Source organism: Cloeon dipterum, chromosome 3, assembly GCF_949628265.1.
Source record: "Cloeon dipterum chromosome 3, ieCloDipt1.1, whole genome shotgun sequence".
In the NCBI taxonomy this organism is placed as follows: domain Eukaryota; kingdom Metazoa; phylum Arthropoda; class Insecta; order Ephemeroptera; family Baetidae; genus Cloeon; species Cloeon dipterum.
The window spans coordinates 21,570,440-21,594,742 of NC_088788.1; the positions used below are offsets into that span (position 1 = coordinate 21,570,440).

The window sequence follows — 24,303 nt, forward strand, 5'->3', positions numbered from 1 at the left end:
AAGTCTTTGTTGCGCAGGAACATTGCTACTGTCGAAAATTAGCCTTCGAAATTACACGCGTTGTTTATCGACGAGCAAACACGTTGAGCAAAGCACTAAAAATAATGGTGTGTGCACACCTCTGGCTAATTTGAACAATAAACATCGTTTTCTTAATCTGCTGCTGCCTTTGGGTGTGGGAAACAAAGCAGGTGTCGCTCATTTAGCACCTTTTTCTTGCATTGGAGACGCCTTTTATTTCCCATTTTCGCCAAGGCGGCTGCACCCTCTAGAAAAACAACGTCAGCAAAGAGTGCTTGAGGATTTTACCATTAGAATTAGAATGCCAGCGTGCGGTGAAGGTGGTGGAACGAATTTAATGAAATGGCGCCGTTAAGAGCTTCGGCACTCTTTTCCCTTTCTGTATATATATAAAAGTCGTGTAGGTGCTAATTAAATTACGCGCGGCACCAAGCGTCCAAACAATAACACTCGCCAAAGCGAGAGGCCCTCTCTCCGAGTATTTGGCCAATGCATTAAATGTGACTCACATGCTATCTCGCGAAAGCTGCTGCACCGCCTGCAAAGCGCACACCCTCCCTTTTATTGTATGTGCTCGTGCAAACATAAAACACGGCGAAAATAGCTTATCTCACGAAACGCAAACGTGGTCCACATGGATCATCCGCTAAGAAGATTATTAGATAAAAGGGTTGCACGAATCACGAATTAAGTACAAAATTTTGCGCAAGAACAAACTCCGCAGACGGCTATTTTGGCGGCTTTCGGCTCTCTATTAATTTTGCTGCTGGGAGCTGCGCAGAAAGGCTCCATAAAAGAAGCCGTTTACCTCATCACCACCATTTACTATTTCGCACCAAATTAAGTTTGGCCAGCAGATTGCCTGACCTTTCCAAATTCGGACCCCCTTTTATTAAATAATAAGCTCTTTACTCTCTTTAACAGAGCGCCCCTTTAACAAGAGAGCAGAACACATGGACACTCTCGGCGGCATATTTTCCCCTCGGCCGTAATAATGCCATTTGTGCTGGTACTCGCCGACTTTCTTTCTTTCTTTTTCATCACCAACGACGGCATGAGCGAGTGAGCAAGGCCTTAGTTTTTACTCTCTTCTTAGAACAGTAATAACAAAGATTGAGGGGCCTGCTGGAATAAAAAGGAAAGGCCAATGGGGCGTTTGGCCATCAGCCGCCGAACAAACATCCATATAATCCCTCCTCGCTTTGCACTTCTGCTCTGATTGAATTGCAAAATCTCTAATCCGGAATCACTTTTGTTTCAGGTGAGTTGAATGCCTCCGTTTTGTCGAAGGAATTATATGCATAATCAGCAGGATTTTGTAAGTATCAAGTGTCTTTAGAAAGAGGCTATTTAACCTGCGCCATTGACCTGGAAATACAAAAATTCACTTGGCACATATTATAATTAATTTTCAATGCATCGTGGCTCCTTTTGATGTCTATTTCCTAATGAATCACACTCTAGTTGTGAATTTCCTTGTGGGCACGTGAGGCGTCGACATTAAAGGAAGCCGGCACTCTGAAGACAAAGAGCGACCGCCGGCCACCATAGTCGTCACTCAAGCTCACATGACAGCCAATTCGCAGAAAGTAATATGCTGCAATAATGGCATGCTCGTTTGGCATTCGACGCGTAATATTTCTGACCAATAAATCAATACAATTCTTGCAAAATGACGTTGCCTGTGTGTACACTTCTCGAGAATGGACGGAAGGGCCGCTCCGCCTAGCGCCGACTTGACGATTCGTCGGGTCTGATAAGGGCACATGTGCATTAATATGTCGTGCAGCTTTCTTTGAAACATGAATACACACGTTCATGTACTAGAGGCGTGTATGTACACTTGCCCACTACAGACTTGGTGTGTTCTTTGATCGTGCAAAACGACGTCGACCCTTTTTGCACTCCACATCTTCTCTCGCGACCCTTCGCTTGATAATAATGCAAGACACACATAATGAAGTGTACACAAAAATGCTGCAATGCAGAGACGTGCTCGTAACTGCGAACATGAGCATCAATCTAAACGTGCCAGAAAGAATTATCAATTATAATATAAGGTGAACGGCTGACTTCCATGCAGTGAGGATAATTTTGAAATAATAAAGTTCAAAGGAAAATTTCGTTCCACGCCAGCGATGCTGGTTGCTCGTAGCATTTTAAGATGCGGCGGATTCTATTTAAGGAGTTTTTCCTTAAAGATCATCTTTTATTGAAACCCAAAATTATTTTTAAATTACACACTATCATCAGCTCGCCGAAAATTACCAAATATTTACGATAATATCACATTTCTCGTAAATCATGTAAAATTCATCACAACAGAAGATCAAATTAACGATTACGAAATGTAAATACATTCACCGTCAACTCTCAAGCAGTGTCTGTTTTAGCGCCTGCTCTGCAGAACAGACGATTTTCCAATTAAGTGCAATTTCGGGCTATCGATCGAGCGATCGTTTATCAGCACACTGTGTGTATACTTAACCAGCTGACCTCTCGCAACGTCGGCGGACTAGGCATGCATCGGTAAATTGTGATCAGCGGCTGCTGTTGCAACTCCCCTCCGCCGCTTTGCCGTGGTAATTACTACCTCCATGCTCACTTATTATGTGTAATTTTCAATTTTCACCCCGGCAGCTGCGATAAATATTTCGCTCGGGACAAAAGAAGAGGGATGACGTCAGCCTCGACCGAATCTATTAAAAATTTTGAGCAGAGCGAGCTGCTTTTTATTTTTTTCCGGCGCCGGAGCGGCGTTTAATCTCTATTATAACATCTCTCCGCCTCGTCGTTCTGATCGCCGCGACCAGTAGCAACATTTCCTGCAGCAGATATTTGATTTCAAAGGCGCAGCGACGGCGAAAAAATGAGATTTCACTGTCGGAATCATAATTCAAAGCGACACAATACACACCGAAGGCACTGGCTGTATTAATCTTTTATTTAATGGCTCCCAGGTTTCGCGCGCGACACGCCGCGACTCTTTCTGTTGCGGTCGTCGCTGGCAAAAAATAACACACGTCTCGCAGCTCTCGTCTGCTAATTGTTATGCGCCGTTTCGGCTCGTTATTTCCATTCGAGGTACGATCAATCATTGGATCCGTTTTATCATGCTAATCGCTCCACTCAGCAATCAATTTTTCCATAGTACTTGCTCCATGCGAATGTAAGTACATGATATGTGTGATTCATGCAGTACATTGATTTCAAAAGTATTCTCGGTGATTTGTCACTCGAGTACAAATTTGTACCTCGCAACAAAAGAGAAATACATACAGTTGTGCTCTTAATAAATAATTGAATATCATTAAACGAGTTCGTATTAAACTTAAACGCACGCAGTGCTTTCACGTTCAAAGGGACTGGTTTCAGCTGTGATTTTTCTCACTTCAGGTTACAGTTTCTCAGCTAGAAGTACTTAACAGTTTATTTATGAAGAATTAGCTCTTTTACTAACCACATTTCCGTGTAATTTTAGCCAGGGCGGGTGCGGTAATAAAAAGTTCACAGCGTTGCCTGTCGGTGCTACCAGAGCGACCAGAGAAACTTTTCATAACGTGATTAAGCCCTCGGCTGAATTTGCACGTTCATTTTGTTATTAAATTATTAATTCTCGCCGAGACTGGCGCACGCGGTGCCACATCAGCCAAGGGGAACGCCAAGGAGGAGAGAGAAAAGTTGTGGACAAAGCCTTTTTTACTGCCTCAATCCTCTTGGGATTTTTCCGCAATATACTTACGTAAAATTCTAATTTAACTTGGTGCACGGAACAGAATGAACGGCGCCGCCACATTCGACGCTCATGCCGCACACTAGTATTTCATTATAATTTTATTTTAAGTAGTAGGAATGTTATATTTGCTGTTTGGGTGGCGTTCAGGGACCCAAATTCATACGGCCTAATAGTAAAAATGGTCCATCTTTGCACCGTGTGTGGTGCAAAGAGTAGACTGAATGATTCAAATATATAACTATAATATTTTTAAGAAAGCAAACCGTTGCCGTCACGTCAGCAGTAAGAACTCGGAACATATGTGTGGAGCAAGTAGCGCAAATATTGAGGCTGTGGACACGCGTGTTAAAATAATTTCAGTGCCAAACGAGCGTGCCACACGAGAAGAGGCAGCTGAGCAATTTAATGTTGCAGGGCTGAAAAAACACGGGAGCGACTGACCCTTCTTGTACGTGTAATTATTTTGACTGTCTGCGGCGGAGAGTGAAATGTGGCGTCGCACTCGAACGCTGACAGATTCGCCGCCGCATCCCTGCTCCACCCCTTCAGCCTATTTCCGGTGTCCAATTACCTCAATCCTAGTCAATCATAAATATTAATTTCACGCATGCTACAGCCCGTTTGTAGCAATGCCAAAATCTGGCGGGCGCGTTTATTTAGCCTCCTACAGCGGGCCGCTGCCCGCCGAATGATCAAAGGCATTTCTTTTTTCGAGCAACTCTCGTAATGAGCAGACGAACAACTTGTTTTTATAATTAATAAAACGTGCCGCAACCCCAAAGGTTAGTGAGCCCTTGCGAGCAACTTGCGGCTGGAGAAATTTTCTCACACGCTGGCGCCGCGAAATGTTTATAGAAGCATTGGCTTGATTAATAGCTGCTTTAATTAGCCGCTCGCTGATACATTGTGCCGGTCTATTGTTGCGCTAAATGAGTAATCGGCGCGAATTTGCGGGGCTTTAGAACCTGTTTGAAAAACCCGTGCAATGCCGAGAGAAAGGACTTTTAATATTAAAAGAGGATTATTTTAAATCTTCTATTTCTTTCACAATTAATTAGGATGAAGCATTTCAACCCGATCTCGGAAAATACTTCAATAGTGCCGAAATAAATTTAAGTCTTATCACAAATAAAAATGATATAATATATTTCAACGTCTACAGTTTTTGTAACTTTAGATTAAATAAACAAAAAATAATCATAATGATGCTTCCTCCAAGAAAAGAGAGGAAAATTTATACTAATCTCGCAACAAACGACCCAAACTACCAGGTCAATGCGCACAACGTGACTTAACTTGGCTGATTTCTAAATCGTAAATAATGATAAAAAAAGAGATTCAGATTTTCAATTTTTCTTTCCACTTACAAAGTGCTAACAATAACAGGTTATGACGGTCATTTCACAATAATTCCGTTGCAGAGTAGCGCTTGATTCGCAGGACCACCAGGGGGATAACTGATTCGAATCGCCCTCGTTTTGAACGAAATTTGATGCCAATTACTCAAATCTCTCCAATCAAATTAGCTGAGCGCACGCTCTTTACTGCCAGAGTCTGCGGGGCAATCTGACTTTACATTTGATGCACAGCAACATTTTTATAGGCACTCAAACACAAAAATGCTTGTTCACCGACAGGTCGTTTCGCCATGTTTTTTACGACTACGACTCCGAGCCGCAAACACACAACATGAGCAATGATCACCGCACCGTCCGAAAGGACAACAAATTTACAGTTTATAAAACCGCAGCGCCGAGTTTTAACAGCTTTCGCCCCGAAGAAAAACACCACTCGAACTTATAAACGGTCGTGAGACCTGTTTCCATTCCGACTGGCTCAGGATTGGAGTTTATGCGTGTGTATCTGTCTGAAGGAGTGAGTGGGATGCACATTGTTTGACTTGTGAGTCGAGATGCCTCTCGTTTTTTATGAGCCCAGAGTACTTTGTCTGGTGTTTCGGCTAACACATGGTGTGTTGTTTTTTGGTACACACGCACTCCATAAAATTTTTTGCCGTTGGCACACGGCGGCCAGATAATTTTTTACACTGCACATTTGAAACTCGTTACCTCGATGAGCTGCTTGCTGAGTGCGTGAGGCGGAGGAAAACGCAGCTCGGCTTACAAACCTGTGCTTTCGTGAGAGATGTGACGATAAGAGTGCAGGAATTTAAAAGGCACCGCGAGCTCTTGAGTGAACGTGTGCACCAGATGCATTTGTGTCTTTTTAACCTGTTTCCTCGGAATTTATGCCAGTTTTATAGAGAGTTTTCCACAAAGAGTTACTTGTTTGTGCGAGTTAAGATACTTAATTTTCACCGAGCATTCAGAAAGAAGTATAAATTTTCCTTAGTATTATGATACTTATCTAGAGAAAATCCCAACAAGTTCAAGCGAATTCCTCACTGTCACAAACGGGTAATCTGTATAATTGTGATAAATGATAATCTCTTTCTGTCACCACGTGATCAACACAAATTGCATTTAATTTAAATTTTAAAAAGCTCAGCTAGATTAATTGTTTGCAAGGATCAGTTGAACACTACATTTTATTACATAACACCATGAAAATCAAATTTGGACTTCATCCTTGTTGTGATCCAAATTTTATTTATTTACTTATACAAATTTTACATCCTACAATTTAAGCACAAATTTAATTTAAACGTTTGAACAAACTTTGTGAGACTTATCTCCAATCAAATTATTTTCATAAATTTTTCAATATGCAAGGAATATCAATTGAGAAAATTGCTCGGATTTTCAAGTGTTCCCAGCAGGGGCCAAAACATGCTTGCAAAAAAATTAATAATAAACAGAAATAGTGAATGAAAGCATAAAAATTTAATTACAGAAGAAAAACATCAATCCCTTGTGGGAGGAAAAATATGTTTCTCAAACCACAAAATTTACACAATCGTGTCAATGCATGTAATTCAAGCCTGCGTTGTGCGGCTACATTTCATTAACACGCAGCATCATGCATCGTGGCAGCGGTGATTTCACTCTTGTGATGCAGCAAAAGCACGTGTGGCCACAGCCAGCCGCGTCCGCGTTCAAAGGAGCCGCGCATTTCAACATGGTGAAACTGTGTACAGTGAGTGGAACAAGCAGATTTGGCAAACAACTCGCACAGACAATGAGCAAAAAGCGGCGAGTTCGAATGGCACGGCGCGAAGGCGGAAATTTAATTACGCGCGTGGACCATTAGTTGAAACATTAATTATCAGCTAATAATTCGCGCGGGTCGCTTTGAAGTGCCCCGGCGAAATATGTAGTGAACGTGCGAGTTTTCGGGTCGTAAACTGCTAACTAGCAGCACTGCGGCTGGTGCACTGTACAAATATTTATCAAAGAGAGTTTGTTGGCGGGTGCTCATCTTCTCTTGCCACTGTTTACAGAATGGCCAGACCCACGCCGTGGGTCTTCTTTTTGCACGCGTACGCAGGGACTTTCCGAAACATAAAACGGAGGTGATGACGTGTACTTCGCCCGACCGCTTAATTTTTTACTCAAAAGCCGCCGCCGGCTCCAATTATGCCTCGGCTAAATAGATAAAAACATTTTAGCAAATTGAGCTTCATCATCATTGGTGGTTTGCACAGTGCAAAAGCCGCCGCCGCCGCCACACACAAACTGGTCCATTCAGGCCTTAGCGCGATGGACGCTTTGCAGCACTGAATATTGTGCGAGCGTTCGGTGCCGTTTAATGAAACGGAATATTTAATGGAGAAGAAACCGCAGCCACACACACATGTATTTGCGGACACAACACACAAGTTAAAGGGTTAATAGAATAAGCATGCGGCGTTCTGCTCTCGCTCACTCACTCCTGCGGCAGAGAGTGTTTTCGTCCTTTAATAATATCAAACGGCAACAACAGCAGCAGCAGCAAGCGTGGTGAGAGGAAGTAATACGGGAAATTAAACAGGCCATTTTGTTTAATTGAATTGCGAGATTAGAAAACACGCGAGGGAATTGTCGCGAGTCCTGCCGAGGGTAACACATACTCGCTGCCAGAAATGATATACAATTCCAGCATCCAGGATTCCCTGTAAATGCTAACATAAATTTTTAAAGTAATTATTTGTAACCACAAATCATGATGATGTGTAGACGCATATTAAAATTCCACTCCTAGAAAACTCGATGATAGCTGAAGGACGTGGACATCGACATATAGAAATTTTAAGAATTCCCGTAAAAAAATAATGAAATTCAGACCCCCTCTTGAATTGTTCAAATCAGTCGTAAAGCGTTTTAATTCACAATAATGATAGACTAAGGAAAGAGCCATCACTGCACAAAATGGCAAAGATGCGTCGATTGCTACAGTCATGGTTGGGATGCTGCTATTTAGATTTCATTTGTAACCGATGCTGATCAATCGGCATTGATCGACAATCATGGCAATAGAAGGGGTGGGTCCTAATCTTCACCAGCCTCTTCACTGATTGATGATTTAAGAAAATCCGAAGGTGCTCTAACTGTCAGATTTTTTTTTCAACCTCAACGTTCTTTAAAAGTAAAAATCAACTCCTTTTCAGACAAAAGCATAAGAACCGGATGTGAATATTTGTGATGAAAATGTCTTTCAGTTTTATAACCTGTTGCTGACAGCAAAATCATCAGTGTATATATATAGACAAACATAGTGCAGCGGCTGCTGTACAGGCGACGAAAACTAATCGATGCGGAGGAGATTTGTCATGCCGCTTTTTGCGGAACAAGTCAAGCTGTGTGTGCGGACTGCAAACTTCATTTGCACACAAGAACTTTTCTCTGTAACTTGGAAAGTAAATCCGCGAGTCACAGCCGCTTTGGAGCTGCTCGCGAGTCGATCGCGTAAAGCAAAACTTTTTAACATAATTCAATTTTAAATTGGTAACTAGTACGAAAGAAACGCTGCTTACCAAGTAAAAATAGAAACTTTTGAGTGCGTGTGTGCGAACGAACGAACGAGCAATGCCGTCGGTCCATTTGGTTTGCGCGCAGCACGTGTGCAGCTGAGACTGACTGAATCTGAAAGCAATTAAGAGCCGCCAAATACAAGTGCGACCGCAAATCAAAGAGAGTCTGCCTGATTTCAGCTGCGACCCAGTGCACAGAGAGCTGCCACTGAGATTCTAATTACGAATTCGGCAGTGTGCGGGGAGCAAGGGTGGCGCAGACTGCCCGAAAAACAACATGTGCCAACGACACTTTTCAATCAGTTTATTTTAGGGTTACGCGGGGCGAAGATGTAATTTTTTGCTTTGAAGCAGAAAAATCTCATTAGACTCTTGGCTAAATTTAAATTTTGATGGACTCAAGAACCATAACAGCGGTCAAAAGTCGGTAAAATCCTGAGTGTATACAATTCGCTTGCATTACATATTACTATTATTATTGTTGTTGTTTATTCACACAAATTGTCAAATACATTCTTCTGACTTAAAGTTTTTGAAGCTAGTTACTATATTATAAACGTGACATTACTTCAATGAAAATTGCTAATGTGAATCAAGTTAAGCGCACAGTAAAAAATAAATCGATGTTTCCCCGGAAGACATTGTTTCATATCAACTCATGTCTAGAAAAATGCTTGTCAAGCCTGTAAACTTTGAGAGACGTTTAGTGAAAAATGGTAAGTAAAAAATTTTCAACGTTGCAAAGTAAGAAAATAAATTTCTCGATCGATATTTCCTGGGTGTATGTTCATTATTCATCCTCAGGAAAATAATTAATTATTACACAGCGGTAGGAGGTCGACGCGAAAAGGGGAAAACATGCAGCATGACACTCCGAAATTAGGCACTGCTTCTACCCATTAATTTCACGGCACCGATCGATAAAATAGACTGACTCGCGGCGGCGGCGGCGTTCTCCCTCTCGGAGTGGAGAATATTATTGCGCGCCCCTTCGCCACGTTGCCGTCATTTAATTCGCATTTGCGGTGCGTGAATGTGTAATAACCCTTGCTCGCCTCACTAATGGAAGATATGAATAAGATATGAAGATGAAAGCGACATTTTGCAGCAGGCACAAGTGTCACAGGCTTCCCTGCTCGCTCTCTCACTGTGCTGCTGTGTTGATGTTGCCGGATGGCGGCGGCGGCAGCGGTGCCTTTTGTGCCTGTTGTGCGTTGTTTTATTGATTTTGTTATTTGGTAAAGGTTACGTGCCATAAAAGAATGCCACCTGGGAAATCTAGAGCGGTGCAGCAGGTTACAAATGTTTGCGGTGACGCGCGCATTATGCCAGAAAAGGAAAGTTCTCATGTGCCTTGGGCAAAAAGTTTTGCCGCCCAGAAGAGACACATTTTGAGGTTGTCTGCTCGACGAGGGAGGATCGTAATAAAGGAGTCATACACAGCCGCAGAGGATTTCGCCTGCAGGTGTGTTGTATGCTAAAAAGAGCGGCATTGCGCTTCTTCTAACCCTTTAAATAACAACGTAAAATGAAAAAGTCAGTATTTGTTGTATAGAGTTAGAAGTTTGTGCTCGAGTTTTATTTGACATTATTTCCGTAATGCAATGAAACGCATTATTTGTTTACCCAATGATTAAATACGAATCAGTCAGGCAGTTTATTGGTCGAATGAATTTTTACGATTATTGCAGAGATTGTCCAACACTGTCCAACTTTTTACAAACTGTACAACCACTATTTTTTTAAAAAGTGAAACGGCAAAATGTCACGTTCACCGCAGCCACACATCACTCATTTGTTCATACGCGATAAGTACGCTTTGATTAACCCTTTAACAGGGCGTTGATTCGCTTAATTTGCGCTGGAGCCAATGGAGCAGGAAGCTGGGCTAATTCACGCGCAGATGTGTGTTGCAATTTGGCGAAATCGATCAGCAACTCGACCTGCTGCTTGTGTATATCAACGGTGTGTGTATGTGGTTCGGTGTGGCGGTAACAGCGCCCGCGATTTTGACGTCGATGTGATTGATACGTATCCCGTCGCCGCGGTGGCTTTTTGCTCGAGCAAAAAATGAGGTTGAATCGGATTTGCGGGTCTCATGAAATCAATCACGAATCGGGTGATATATATCACGGGCTATGCTTTTTGTCCCGTTTACTGGCATCAACAATTTATAGGCAACCTTTTTTGCCCTCGCATATCCCAATTAGAAATGATTTATTCCCCCCGTCGGCTGCGATTACACGCTCTCATCATCATCACCGAAAGTCAAAGAAAGCAGTGCCGGCTGCGGAAATCGTGGCGAATATAAAGTTTGATGATAAATTTGGCCAAAACACGTATCATTAATCATGGCTGGTAATTGGAGCAGGTGTGAAGGACGGCGGCCGAAATGCGGTGGGTCGCTGCCATAGAGCCCGCAATTTATTTAACACACACTCGAAAAGGTCAAAATGGAAAACATCCGCCGTGTGCTATGCGTTCTCGGAGCAGACAAAGTGTCCTTCCCGACATGTCGGTGGAAAAGCAAGCGCGTGGTGAATAATTGCTTTTCGCAAAGGCATCTAATAATGGAAGGCAGGTCACGTGCTGGAGAGGGTGTGGAGTCAATTTTGAGGGAACACATGTTTTTAATTAAATAATTCTCCTCTGCGTCCGCGTGTGTTGCTGGCGAAAATAGACAGTGACAAGTAACAAGTAACTTAACAACTCGAAAATCGTGCCTCGGCTTGAAATTGGAGTCTCCAGCCGAGTGCGCGCACTTTTTGTATATTCGCGCGCGCCACAGGGCGTGTCCTCGCACTGTCAAAATCGCGTAAATTGACAACATATTTATTCACTCGAGTGCAGAAAATTGCTTTCGAGGATCGCACAGCACGAGATTTCCGATTAATTTTCTAGGTCGATTGGTTTCCAACTCTGTTGTTGAGCAATATTTTTGTGGCACGGGGCGATGGACAGCGACACCCAATCAATTATGGCAGATAGAATCGAAATTATTAAAAGATTGAAGGCTTCAAATAAAAGGCGTGAGAGAAAAGGCGTCTACTCTTGTTTAGGCGGAGTGATGTGAAGAGCTATAAAAAATTTTGATCATGGTTGGATTTCCTTTTCGCTCGCCAATGCTGCACATCCGTGAAACACGTCCTCGCAGTTTTCCTAGGATGCCATGCAGTTGCTGTTGTTCTTTTTCTTTCTCCTTGCCAACAGTTGGAAACAAAAAGGGAAGATCAATTGATTTCCGGCTTGGCCCTGCTGGCAGCCGACAAAGGGAGCATCCATTAATTAGCTGGCACGTTGATTTTGTTTGCGTAGCCAGCATCCATCGCATCTCTCGCACGCGCGTTTATACGAGGGAGAGCGAGCCAGCCAGAGTTTCTCCTTTTGCCAATTTAAGATCCTTTGTGTGTGGCGGCGAGTGGCGAGCAAGAAATAAATTTATCATCAGGTTGAAGGGGATAAAAGCGAGGAAGAAATATGGGCTTCATAAGGTGAGACAGCGCAAAATAAATTGAGACAAATAGCCGAAAGCAGCGGGCGCTGTTTCTAGGTAGATAATAGAATTTCGCACGGTGCGGTGATCAGCAGGGAAAAAGAGGAGATTTGCCGAATAATAAGGAAACTCGACGCTCGCGAGCGGTGATTTGAATAAATCAAAGTGACGTTTCGCCAACGACTCCTCCGCTGCAGAATAAGTTGAGAGGGATCTTTTGGAAAGTGAAACAGCCTCTTAAGAATAAGCGAAGACGGGGGCTTCTAGAATGTGAAATATGGCTTGGCGCAAAAAATAAAGTGTAACTCATCAGCATGTAATCCAGAAATTTCCCGCTATCAAGTTGGTCGTTTATTTTTTCCATTGTGTTTCGTGATATACTAACCGTGTCATGGAATTCGCTGAAAATTATGGACTGGTTGTCAGTGGAATCAGAATGTGCGTGCAAATCAATTAGTAGCAAATTAAATTTAATTCGCGACCAAGCAGAGAAATGCCGAAATGAAACGGCCTCATTATGCGACCATACAAAGAACGAGGATACTCTGCTCGCAGCAATTAGCATAGAACCGAAACAGGAATCAGATAAAGGTCTGAATTTATTTTTAAACGTAGGAGGAAAGGAAAATATACGTATTCCAATCTGCATTTTTCTTCATATACAATATAGTATAAAAACACGGGCGCCGTTTTATCCTACATCAGATGAGAGGAGAGTTAGGCTAAATGTCGCATATCGTCGCAAGGGTGGTCGCACTCACTGGAAAACAAAACTCACTCGCACTGGCTGGCTGGTTGCTTGCGCCGCTATGTATAGTAGATAGGAATCTAGCGCTGCGAGTTTATTTACTTGACGACAAGAATAATGCTTCCTCTCAGACGAGCCGCGCGCTGCTGCACCGGCTCTGATCTGATTACGGACGCGGACACATGCTGCCAGATCCAGAATCGCAGATAATCAGCTCCAAGAAAGCTCTTTGTTCTTTCCTTCTCTGGAGTCGAACCTGGTGCGCAGCCACTCATTATCGAGCACTTTATTTGCCACTCGCGAACTTTGGAGTGCTTCCAACTGATTCCATTTCGCAGATTACCGCGCTCGCGGGGAGGCTCGTCGTCTAGCTACTTCCTGCACGCTTTCCCGAATTTGCATTTGTACCCACCCGCCCGCCCGCCCGCCGCGCACGTGAGCACGGCGAAAATTAAATCGACGCCGAGAAACAAATGAGCCTTGTCGGGAATTTCGCCGTCCTTGAGCGGGCTGATCAGAATTCTGGTCGGCCGTTGGCGAACGCACCATCAGCCTGATGGATTGCTGACAAACCCTTTTCGCAGTCAGTGCACAGCACAATGGCCACCACTATCCCCGAGAGATATTTTCGCATTCCGACGGCGTTGATAATTGAATCTGCGAGGAAGTGGATGTGTGCCGGAGCAAAGTGCGGGATGATTCGTTTTTTCTCGCCTCCTCATGATGCGGTGTGAGCCCAGAGATAGAGAGAGTCAGAGGAAAAGATAGAGGAGAAAACGAGTCGGCAATCAGGATGTACGCCTCATTACAAAATCCTGGCGGGCGATCGCACAACGCAACGAGGATGCTTCTTGCCTGTGCTGTGCACCACACAACAATGCACCGTGCCGTTATTAACACGCTTCACTTTATTGAAATTAATGATGTGCAGTCTTAGCGCATTGTCCGTCACTTTGCACGTTTAATAAATAATAAACGCATTAATGAAGACAAATTGGATCGGAAAACGCTGGACAAACTGCCAGCCAGTTTTCTTGAGTGATTGAGTTTGGAAAGTTCCTTCTTAAGTTAATTAACGAATAATTTTTTCTCCACTTGATATCAAATGGCTACCATTAGCCCAACAATCATTGGTGCTTGTAAGAGAACGAAAACTATCTCTGCTGAAATCGCTCCGCTAATATCGAAAAAGCTCAAGCAATCCATTTTCATTTCGTGTACGCTCGTCTGAGAGTAATGTAATTGGATCAGACTGTTGTAAACAAGTCCATAAAAACGCATTCAAGAGCTTGGTAGTTCCATTGACTTGCAAGCACTCGATCCTTTCACTATAAGAGAGCATCATGCTCTCACTCGCAGAGAGAATAATATATGTGTGTGTTTTATATGTATTTGCGTCGGCATTTCAGGCGTAACACAGCAACACACATAACTCGCGCGTCTCGGCATGACATTTGTGTGAACAATTGTCAAGCCGTCACCGCCGTTGTAGCAGCCAAGCCGGCGTATTAAGGGAGCGAGAGAAATTCCCATTGCAAGCTGGAGCGGCAGGGAAAAAAGTGCGCGCCAAAAGCAACTCGATCTGCAGAGGGAAATAAAAATGACGTAAAAACAGACACCGTGTCTTCCATGTCTCTGCTACACACACAGTTGCAAAATGGGAAAGAAAAATAATGAGCCTCTCGCAGCCGAGTTCAAAGAAGCCAGGAATCGAATTTCAATTGGAGGCTCGAATGGTGAATGTTCGTGCCATCGGTCGCCGGCCTCGCTCTCAGATGTGGCCTCTCGGACCCTCGTTGTCACTAATGCGTGTGTGCGCCTCCTGTGTAATTAGATATTTTTGTCACTATTATTAATAGGAGCGTCGCCGCCTGACACCGAGTGTGTGAGTGTGTGTTGCGTCCGTATGGTGGCTGGCTCAGGCGAGCTTCAAGTTGGTGCGCCCACATGTGCGAGCAGAACAAAATTTGACAGGCCAATTATCCGCTCACGAACACATTTCATTGATATGGCACGAAAGATATGCGTTTCATTTTTTATAGCGTATCCCGTCTTACGACAGGCAAAGGTAGACGTTTAACGGCTAATTTTGTTGAGCTTTTCAAATACCGGTAATGAAAAAATAGTTATAAATTGTATTCAATATTATCGTTTTTTTGTGCTAGCTATTAATTATTGTTTAATATTTTTCACTCAGGAAATCTGCATTTTTGTGTTGATTGTATTTATCATAGAACTCGAAAAAAGTGAAAAAGCACAATGTACTAGCGATCAAGTTGCTGAAACGTAGGTAAATCTTTTACCAGAAGTTAACAAGCAAACGATGGACTTATTTTTGTTGGTCATTTTTAGCTCTGTTAAAGAAACTAAAAAAACACGCCTTATTCTAGTTAAAAATTTCTCGAGCCACAATCCAATCTTATCGCAATTTCACTCTCAGTCTGAAGACGTGTGAGAAGCACAAGTCGAAACAAGCGAGCAAAATGTAATTGCTCTATAATTTATAAAACTTTTTGCATGCGATAAGAACACGTAAAACTCCTCACATCTTTAGGTACATGCGCATCTAATTAGAGAGTGCCAGAAACACATTTGCCTGCAAGTTCTTTTCACACAAAACGGAGCAGAAACTCCGCCGTATTCGGTGAAAAAAGCCGGGCAAATTACAGAACCAGTTAGCTCTTAACAAGATCTCTCGTCTGTACAAGCCTCTTCTCCACGGTCGATTTTTACAACGTATGAAAGGGAAAAATGAAGGGAAAAAGGAGCAGATCAGCCAAATTACAGAGCAGGCCGGCGTGCGTGATTGTTTGAAAAGCTGCTGCCCGCTCTCCGTGTCGACGCCGAGATTCCTTTCACGAAAGGTGTTAAAAAAGTTAAAGACACACACCTGCTGCAGGGTCGAAAAGGCTGTAATTATCCGGCAAAGGAAAATATAGTCTATGTGTGCCTCCTATGGTCGCAGAGTTTTAACTTCGGCGTTTCTTCTCGTTCCAGCGGCAGCAGTCGATGATGTCCTGAAGCTGGTCCTGCAGCCAACACAACCAACCAACCCGATGGCGAGATTTGCCTTTCACTACCGTGTGGCTGGGATCATCAGGTGGGCACTTTGCGGCTGTCTCGCTACCCTCCTGCTGCTGCCCAACCCCTCCGCTGCAGTCGAAATGTGTAAGTACACCAGGGGCAATTATGCCTTAAGCAATTTCAAATTGCACCTATTGACTTTCAGCTCCATGAATTAATTTACTACTTAAAAGATTAAATTTAAAATTTTCTCGAAAGGATAGATTTTTTGTTGAATAACACCTAGTTTGTATACTTTTGGATTATGTCTTTCACACAATGCATTCATTCAATGAGATTTCAAAATTACCGTATTGAATTTTTTAGTTTATGGATATTTAGATTTTAAATTACTTAGAAACCTTTTAAGTACATAAGAATTTATATTGACATTCCCGCACAGAAATTAATTACAAAGCGGACGATACGTTTTATGGCTGTTTTTACGTTCCTTATCCACCGAGCAAATTACTCTCGTTTTGGCGATCAAGTCACGTAATAGGGAACGTCAAAATCACACAAAGCCAGAAATTAATCTTCCACCCACGCTTGCGGCGGCAAGTCATGTTGTCATAATGGCGAGATGGGAAAAATGGAAAAATCGCGCTGCTCAGCCGTCGCAATCCGTTCCGTTTTTCTCCTCTCGCTGCTGATCCACAGAGGAGTGAAATTTTTGGCCCGCACTGCGGTGCCTGATTGAGGTATTATGTTTGTTCTACGCTCCCTTTTTATATAAGACAGCGCAAAAAGTAATATCTCATCTGATATCTGGACCACGTAGCCAGCGAGAGCACATTCTGTACGCCCAGCCTGGTATTTATATATAACCGGAGCGTCTTCTTCTTCTTCTTGTTTTCAACCCCGAGGGGTGCGACTAGATATTGCCGCCGGATTATTATATTGCCACGAGACCCGTAATGCGTTCCAGTCGGCGGGATCTTTCTATTTGTGCCGCAGTGTGCGAGAGAAAGGCGGAAAGGAATAAGGCTTTCCTCGACAAACATCCAAGATCCGACCTGTTAAGCAAACAGCAATATTGCAGGCCGAAATTAACACTAGCACACGTTTCTCCGTCTCCGACTGAGTCCTGCGATTTTATTTAAGCTCCTTGGAGACAAAGGAGCACAGCGGCAAGAAGAGCTAACAAGTAATAAGAAGCAAAGTGTGCGCACGGACCCTTCATTTCAATTAAACCGCTCACTACCTTTTAAATTAAACTAACAATTTAATTCGATTTATTAGGCACTAGCAGAAAATAATTTTGCGAGGGAGAAATTTCAGGAAGGTTGGCAAATTAAAACCTTGATGACACAGAAATACAATCGATAAATTCTAAGCTATCTCAAACAATTTTTTCCCAATATAATTTCCCGGCTCTATTAGTACCAGAATCAATTCCCCGCTTTCCCATAAATTGCGAGACGTTTAATATTCAGGTTAGTAGAAGAGCTGAGCTCAGCACGCAATCCTCTCTTCCGATCTTATTTCTCAGTGCCGATATTCCTCGATTTATTGAGAGCGGGTTAAAATATTCCTTACAATCGAAGCGGAATTAATCTGAGCCTTTTGTTTCACCGAGAAAGATTCGCCGCCCCATTGTGAGTGAGTGCACAGCGAGAAAGAAAGGGGCATCAGCGGAGAGAAAAGAAGAGATTCCATCGCGAGCACGCTGCTGGTTGCATGAAATAAATTCACGTCGCTGAAACTCGAGAAAGGATTTTAATTGGAGGCGCTGAGAAGGAATTCCTGGCCGCCTATTCTCCTTTCATCACTCCCGCTCGGCGCCGTGATTATAATTGCTGCGCTTTTCGCTCTGCATTCGCGAGATGCATTCATTGTTCTTTCGATTCCGTATGGATCATAGCGGCTCGAGAAACTGCTCATTTCAAATTCACCCCGCGATCCGTGCGATTCCGAAGACGTCCAGAAAACAATTGGCCTGATTCCCAAACATCCTGGAAAAAGGTGCGAGCAAACTTTTTGATAAAGCACCGGTTCCTTTCTTTCCCTTTCATTCTTTAGCACACCTCTCTGTTTTATTCTTTAGAGCGGCGCGGGGAAAATTTATTTATCGTCTTGCAAGAGAGCTGGCAGAATGAAGAGAAGCGAAACGTGTCTGAAATTACAATCGAGCCTCTCGTTCAGGGGTGTCGGCGAGCGAGAGCTGTAAAATAACACCAGAGACTGGAATATTGAAATTTCCTCGATTTATGGACGTCTCTATTTTAAGAGGCTGCCGTCTTTTAAGTGCCGCAGTTTAAAATGCAAAAGATGTGCCGTATTAAAAAAGAGAGAGGGAGGCTCCGAATTTTTTCATCTTGTTCCCGGAATGATTTGGGGCCAATATAGAGGCACCACCGTACTTTGGATTTTGTCCAAAACATATCTAGACATAATAAGTCTGAATGGAATAGCCACAACACGCGCCCTTTCGTATTATTAGTTCCGCCCAGGCTCCACTTTATTCTCGTGTTTTCGGTATGAAAGCCATGGCGCCGATTTTTCTCGCTCTTTCTTCTCTGTTTTTAGCTCTCAGCATTAATGACTGCTATTTTCATTCAGGCAAGTGCGCTTGCAGAGCACTAAATTATCCTTACTCACCCCACAGCACTCATTAACAACTTGAAATTCGCAAATTAGATTTCGCGAATCCAACACCTCCGTTTCCATTTGTTCAAATAGTCGTTTACAAACTTCAAAAACCCAAGCTCATTACACACTAACGGACCGCAAATCCGTGACGTGACTTTCAATATTCTTTCGTGATAAAATTTTCACCTCAACCGATAAACCCAAGGCATCCGCAAAGAAGCAGTAAAATCGGAAGGTGCCGGGGCAAATCCCCGTGCGGCCTGTGCATGGGCGAAAATCTCGTGAAAAACGACGCCTGGTAAGACGCCGTGCGCCTCACTTATGGTTTCCTGCCCGCAACAAACAAGGATAAATGGGAATATGAAAGTCTATTTCCCAGAGCGACCAGCAGTCCCCGATGCTCTCTCATGCCAGCAGCCGGAGCGAAATGTTGCTCGTGCTGCTGCTTCAGGGACGCCGCTTTTTCTATTTTAGAAGTCCCGTAGGAGTTGGGCGAAAAACTAAATACTCGCACGCTTCCTGCGAGAGCGAGAGTGCTCCTAACATACCGTCTTCTTCCGGGCAAAAAGTTGCTTTTTGTTCTCCCTCAGGGAGTATTAGTAGTGATCCTGGGAAATTAGGAAATATTGCGCACATTTGTTGCGTCAAATGGTCCTACCCTCTCTGTTTGATTTATCTATCGCCTGTTTTTTGTTATATCTTCTATCAAAAATTTGAATGTGAAAATGAGAATTTACTGGACAATCTCTTATACCTTTTTTACATTCTCAAACTTGTCCGCGTTATGAATTCCATTTATTTAGTGCGCTGAATTCATAAATCCATAATTGTCATTCAAAGGTGGAAAGTTTTAAAACAATACAGCAGATAAAAGACTAAATTTTGATGACTAGAAAAAAATCATATTTTTTTCAATTGAAATATTGCATTGCAAAGCGTATTATGTTTTGTACGGGAATACTGAAAAATGCATATCAGCTTGCCAATAGCAAGACAATGAGGATCGGTTTCAGGCACGAGTTTAAAGCTGTTTGATATTCAATACACAGCACTGAGCGGGGAGAGATAATTCGTTACCCAGTACATTGTATTACTGTCGCTTCCTGTTGCATTGTCACAATTTATTATCTTCGACGCACGCTGCTCGGCATCTCCGTCCGCTGTTATTCGCCGTATTTAATTATTTATTAGCAAAAAGTAGTGTACGGGTTCGAAGTAGACCCAGCAAAGTCGAGGATGAAATAATCGTCGAGGAGGGGGACGAATGCATGCTTTTGCTCTTTGAGGCGCGCGGTAGAAAAATGACCAACAGGAAAGCCATAAATACAACATTTGCGGGTAATGTTTTCTGCCGCGCCCGAGTGACTGCTCTGTTAGAGGGAGAAATATTACCTTGCTGGAGCTCGGCTCCCGTACATCACAGCACATAAGCCATTAGTGAAAAGGAGGACATATGAGAGCACGATTCCGCAGGGACTTTCGGGAGTGCTAAAACGGGGCTTCGCTTTGTCGGTCCCAACTCGCCAGGGACCGTCACCGCAAATTTTTGTTCTCCGCGCGCAGAGCATATGAAGAAGCAACGCGTTATTTTGCTAAAAGCAGAGCATTTCCATGTGTGCTGGCAGCTGCGGTAGCTTCTAAAGATATGACACATTCCAGCGCTGGGAGACATCAGCAGGCATTAGCAGAATTTATTATATTAGTTGTAGAAACATCAAAGAGCTTTAGACCTACACAATGAGTGAATTTTTATGCTCATTTGTACACAAAAACGAATATTTATGTTCTCTAGGGGGTTAGCGTGTATAAATACGATTCATTTTTGGCTTGATCAGAAAAATATTCATTTAAAAATAGCTTCTATACATGAAATGAACTCCCTATATATTTATTGAGCATATTTCTATTCAAGAAAACATCTGATCAAAAATGATATTTCAACCTTGATTATTTTCTGTTCATCACCAGATATTATAAAAAATTTCAATTTATAGGAATATTTGATTATCATGAAGAAAAAGTATCACGGAAAAAGAATGATTTATGAAATATAATCCCTTTTAGTATTTAAATCAAATCAGTCGTCAATGGACTGATACCATTAAGAAGCTTTTTTATTACGCAGATATTGAACCATTCATAGTATATTTATTTGATCATGATGTAGGAATTAAGAGATAGCAGTAAAATTTGAAATCATACTGGAGGCGCGCACTGAAGAGTCGATAAAATATGCACGGATACAATTTTTATGTGCGGATTATGAAAATGCGGCTGCCGGACAAAGGGATAAAACAAATCATAAATTCAGTAGGCGGGCGCGGCGAGTGCCGCTGGAGCTGCATGCACGAATTCCCTCGCCACGCATCCAGATATTGTGTTATGCAAATTCGGAGAAAGAGAGCGGCAGCAGGCTACCAACGCTAACGCCACCCCGCGCACAGTGCGGGCGCCACTAAATTATTCACAGAATTCATTGGTACTTTTTTAATGCGCCCGGGCCTCGGCGGCTATAAATCCCTGGTCGAAATATGCAGCCAATCAGGCCGACACATTATTCACGATCATGCTCGCACGGCGGCCAACTACTGTTTCCAATTCATCATTCACGGCCGACACTTTCCATAAGCGTGGCAAATCCTCTCTCAAACGGAATGCCCTCGTTCAAAAGTGGATTTTCTTTTAATATCCTGTTAAATATTCGTCGCGTGCGTTGTTTTGCTTCCGACGCCAGCCGGAGAGAAATTCGAGTGGAAGAGTTTCGCTACTTGATGGACAAGGACGGAAATTTATTATTTCCAGCGTATTGATCTATGAAAACGGCGCTCTAGATCTCGGCCAGGCTGTGCCACCGTGCGCGATCAGAAACGTGAGAGAAATGAGCCAAGTGATTTTGACATGTGGAAAGATAAAAAACGGCCGCTTCTGCCTCTGCGATGAATTGTGCTGGTGAACGCCAGCTTTCGCATCAGACGCAAAATTCGCCGCTTCTGTCGAGCTTGATGGAGAATGTATTGAAAAGACAAGGCAACAATGGTTCTCTCGATTCTCTGCAGCTGCGTCCCGCGCACAAATTTTCAATTTTAGACCTGACACGAGAAAAAGTCTTCTGTTTCCATGAGGATAAATTTACATTGCCTTCATACATGATAAAATGAGTAGAGCTCATTGTTAGGCACCACAGCAAAATCAATACTGTTCGATACAAAATTTACAATTAAACGTTTCGAGGGATTTATGTGAAGGGAAATTATTATTTTGATGGCAAGCCAATTTAATGAAATTGTCTATTGTTCTTTTTGATTATATGTGATTGCTTATTAGTGTTCCCCTAAATATTAAAATTAATAAAAACTGGAACTATCGTTTTTTTATGTTTTAAGTGTGAAGAAATAAATTATTTTTCCATTAAACCAGTCAGTAGAGAACCAGTCATAATAGAAAAAAGACGGATCACGTTGTAGTGCTTTGCTGCTGTTTTGCAGAGGGTATCCGGAATATGCCCTTTCATAAACAGCATGCAGTTCGGGGCTCAATGAATCAATATCTCAAACAAAGGTGAGATTTCATCAGGACAATATTGAAATTGACCAGCGATAACGGCAGCATGCAGTGTGCTCTCAGTCAGGGCGTAACGCACACAGATAGATGTGTACATCGCAGTGCGATGCAAATGCGTGCAATCTGCGCTGTCAGGTCAGATGATGGATTATCGGCGAGGAAATAAATCGAGCGATAACACCGCGCCGGCTCTCACCCTTTTGGCGGGCATTTTATTTTGAAATTAATGCGCGCGGGCGTGTATGTATATGAGAGGCTGGTGGCTGTCAAATACAGCAAAAGAAGAGCGAGAGTGGGATGCACTTGGATTCATTTGTTGCCAGCATTAGCACGGCCCCCCGGTTAATAATTAACTCGGGGGTAATTTCCCTTCCATTACACCCCGCAATATGCGCCCGGCCGATACTCGCTGTGCACGTGCATAATTCAGCCGGCGGCCGTACACATACACGGCCGAGGCTTTGTGCTCTCGCGTACACATTTCGACCGGTTCCGGCTTCATTATTAAATGTGCGGCTGCAAAATGACGATGCATGAGGCGGCGATTAAAGCTGCACCATCACCGTCGCCAAATGCCCACCATTAAGTATTCAAGTATCGATCTAACGCGAGATGCTTTAGCTGGCTGCTTTATTTATTTATTTATTTTTCCGGCCGTCCGGCAAAGAGGCTGATGCTGCAGCCCGACCAGATTATATTCTCGCTCGCCGGCTTTTGATAAAGCTGGCTGTTGCGTTTTTGTGCTCCGCGTAGTGGATACTTCCTGCGCTCGGAGCAGCCGCTTTTAAAACCCTTTCTCGTTATCTTTATGAATGCAGACACGTGTAAAACACGACGCGCGCGAGAGAGAACGGAGAAAAAGGGAAGAGATAACTTGAAAAGCGAGAGAGTAAATATAGCTTCATGAGCTGGACACCGTCATCGTCCACTCTGCGCTCTCAAGGGTATAGTTTAAAGGATTTCAAGAAATTAGCTCACCATGGTTAGCTTAGGTTGTAACAAGTTATAGGATCCTCGATAAATGTCTATCAATTTGTTGAAAATAAGAAATAAAAATATTTAATGAAAAATATCAAATACACGTAATGAAAGAAGTTTATTGATTTTTTTCAATTTTTTTAAAGTACTTGAACACTAATAACCGATTACTCTACTTCCTGACTGACATTTGAAATCTTAAATATGGAATCAAAAAGCTCGAGAAACACAATTTGGGAGTATTTCTCATAAGCCAGGGAAATTAAATGTCGTGCTTAATTTGCTTTGACTGGTTGGAGGGCTATTTAAATGATTAAAAAATTATGGAATATGAACTGATTTCGTTAACTTATTATACTTACTAATTTTCGAACACAAAGAATTTTTATATGTTCGCTGATCCCGAGGATATTATGCAGTGAAGCCTATAAACTATACATTTAATTGTTGTGCAAACTTAAGATTTTTGAGGCAAGAATGAATTTTTGTTTAACAAATCCATGTAAGCTTATATGTAAGAAAAATATCACTATCTTGATGGTCATGCACTAACTTTTGTAAACTTGTTGTTGCAGCCCAATGCATCGCGCCTCTGGGCATGGAGAACGGCGCAATCAGGGACGAGGACATATCAGCAAGCTCATCTTTTGATAATGGAAACGTCGGTCCTACGCACGGAAGGTAAGCGCCATTTCGCAAACACACATACACACAGGCGGGCAGGCAGGCAGGGGGACGCGATAAATATATCTCGCGCCCCAACTGTAGCACCGTCTGCCCGCGTGCGACGACACAAAGTTTGCCAACCCTTTCTTGTTTGTTTGCATTATTAAGGCAAACAACACACACTCTGACACAAACAAACTACTGCAACAACGCACCGGTGCGAATGTACCACTGAAATTTGGTCTGGTGCTGAGCTTTGCGTCCGTCTCGCTCCATAATATTGATCCTGCTCGCTGCATCGAGCAGCTTAATATGATTTTTTATTGTTTCGGTGTGGCGAAGTGACCCATAAGATGCTCTTCCACGCGAGCAAAGTTTCCTTTTTGCTCGCTGCCGTCGTCGTCTTGCCGCCCCTGTTGGCTGTTTTTTAGCACCACGTCCAGTGTATAAAGAAAAGGGAAAAGAAGAAAGTCCCCGGCCGGGCGAAAACGTTTGATGGCCACAGACCAACCCAGGGCCCTCTTTGGAGTGGGCTT

General features: G+C 43.0%; 1 protein-coding gene across 4 annotated transcripts in view; it reads left to right on the top strand.

Moving 5' to 3' along the window:
- Nucleotides 1–24,303, top strand: part of LOC135940979 (discoidin domain-containing receptor 2-like) — a 106,449-nt gene that overhangs the window by 49,975 nt on the left and 32,171 nt on the right. For 3 of the 4 annotated variants that reach the window (XM_065486159.1, XM_065486162.1, XM_065486161.1), the window contains 2 exons: nt 15,905–16,075; nt 23,677–23,782. In XM_065486159.1, the coding sequence (XP_065342231.1) occupies nt 15,964–16,075; nt 23,677–23,782 (218 nt within the window). In that variant the 5' untranslated portion in view covers nt 15,905–15,963. Of the gene's footprint in view, nt 1–1,282; nt 1,340–15,904; nt 16,076–23,676; nt 23,783–24,303 lie in introns of all 4 variants that reach the window. The other variant, XM_065486160.1, reaches the window with a different exon arrangement.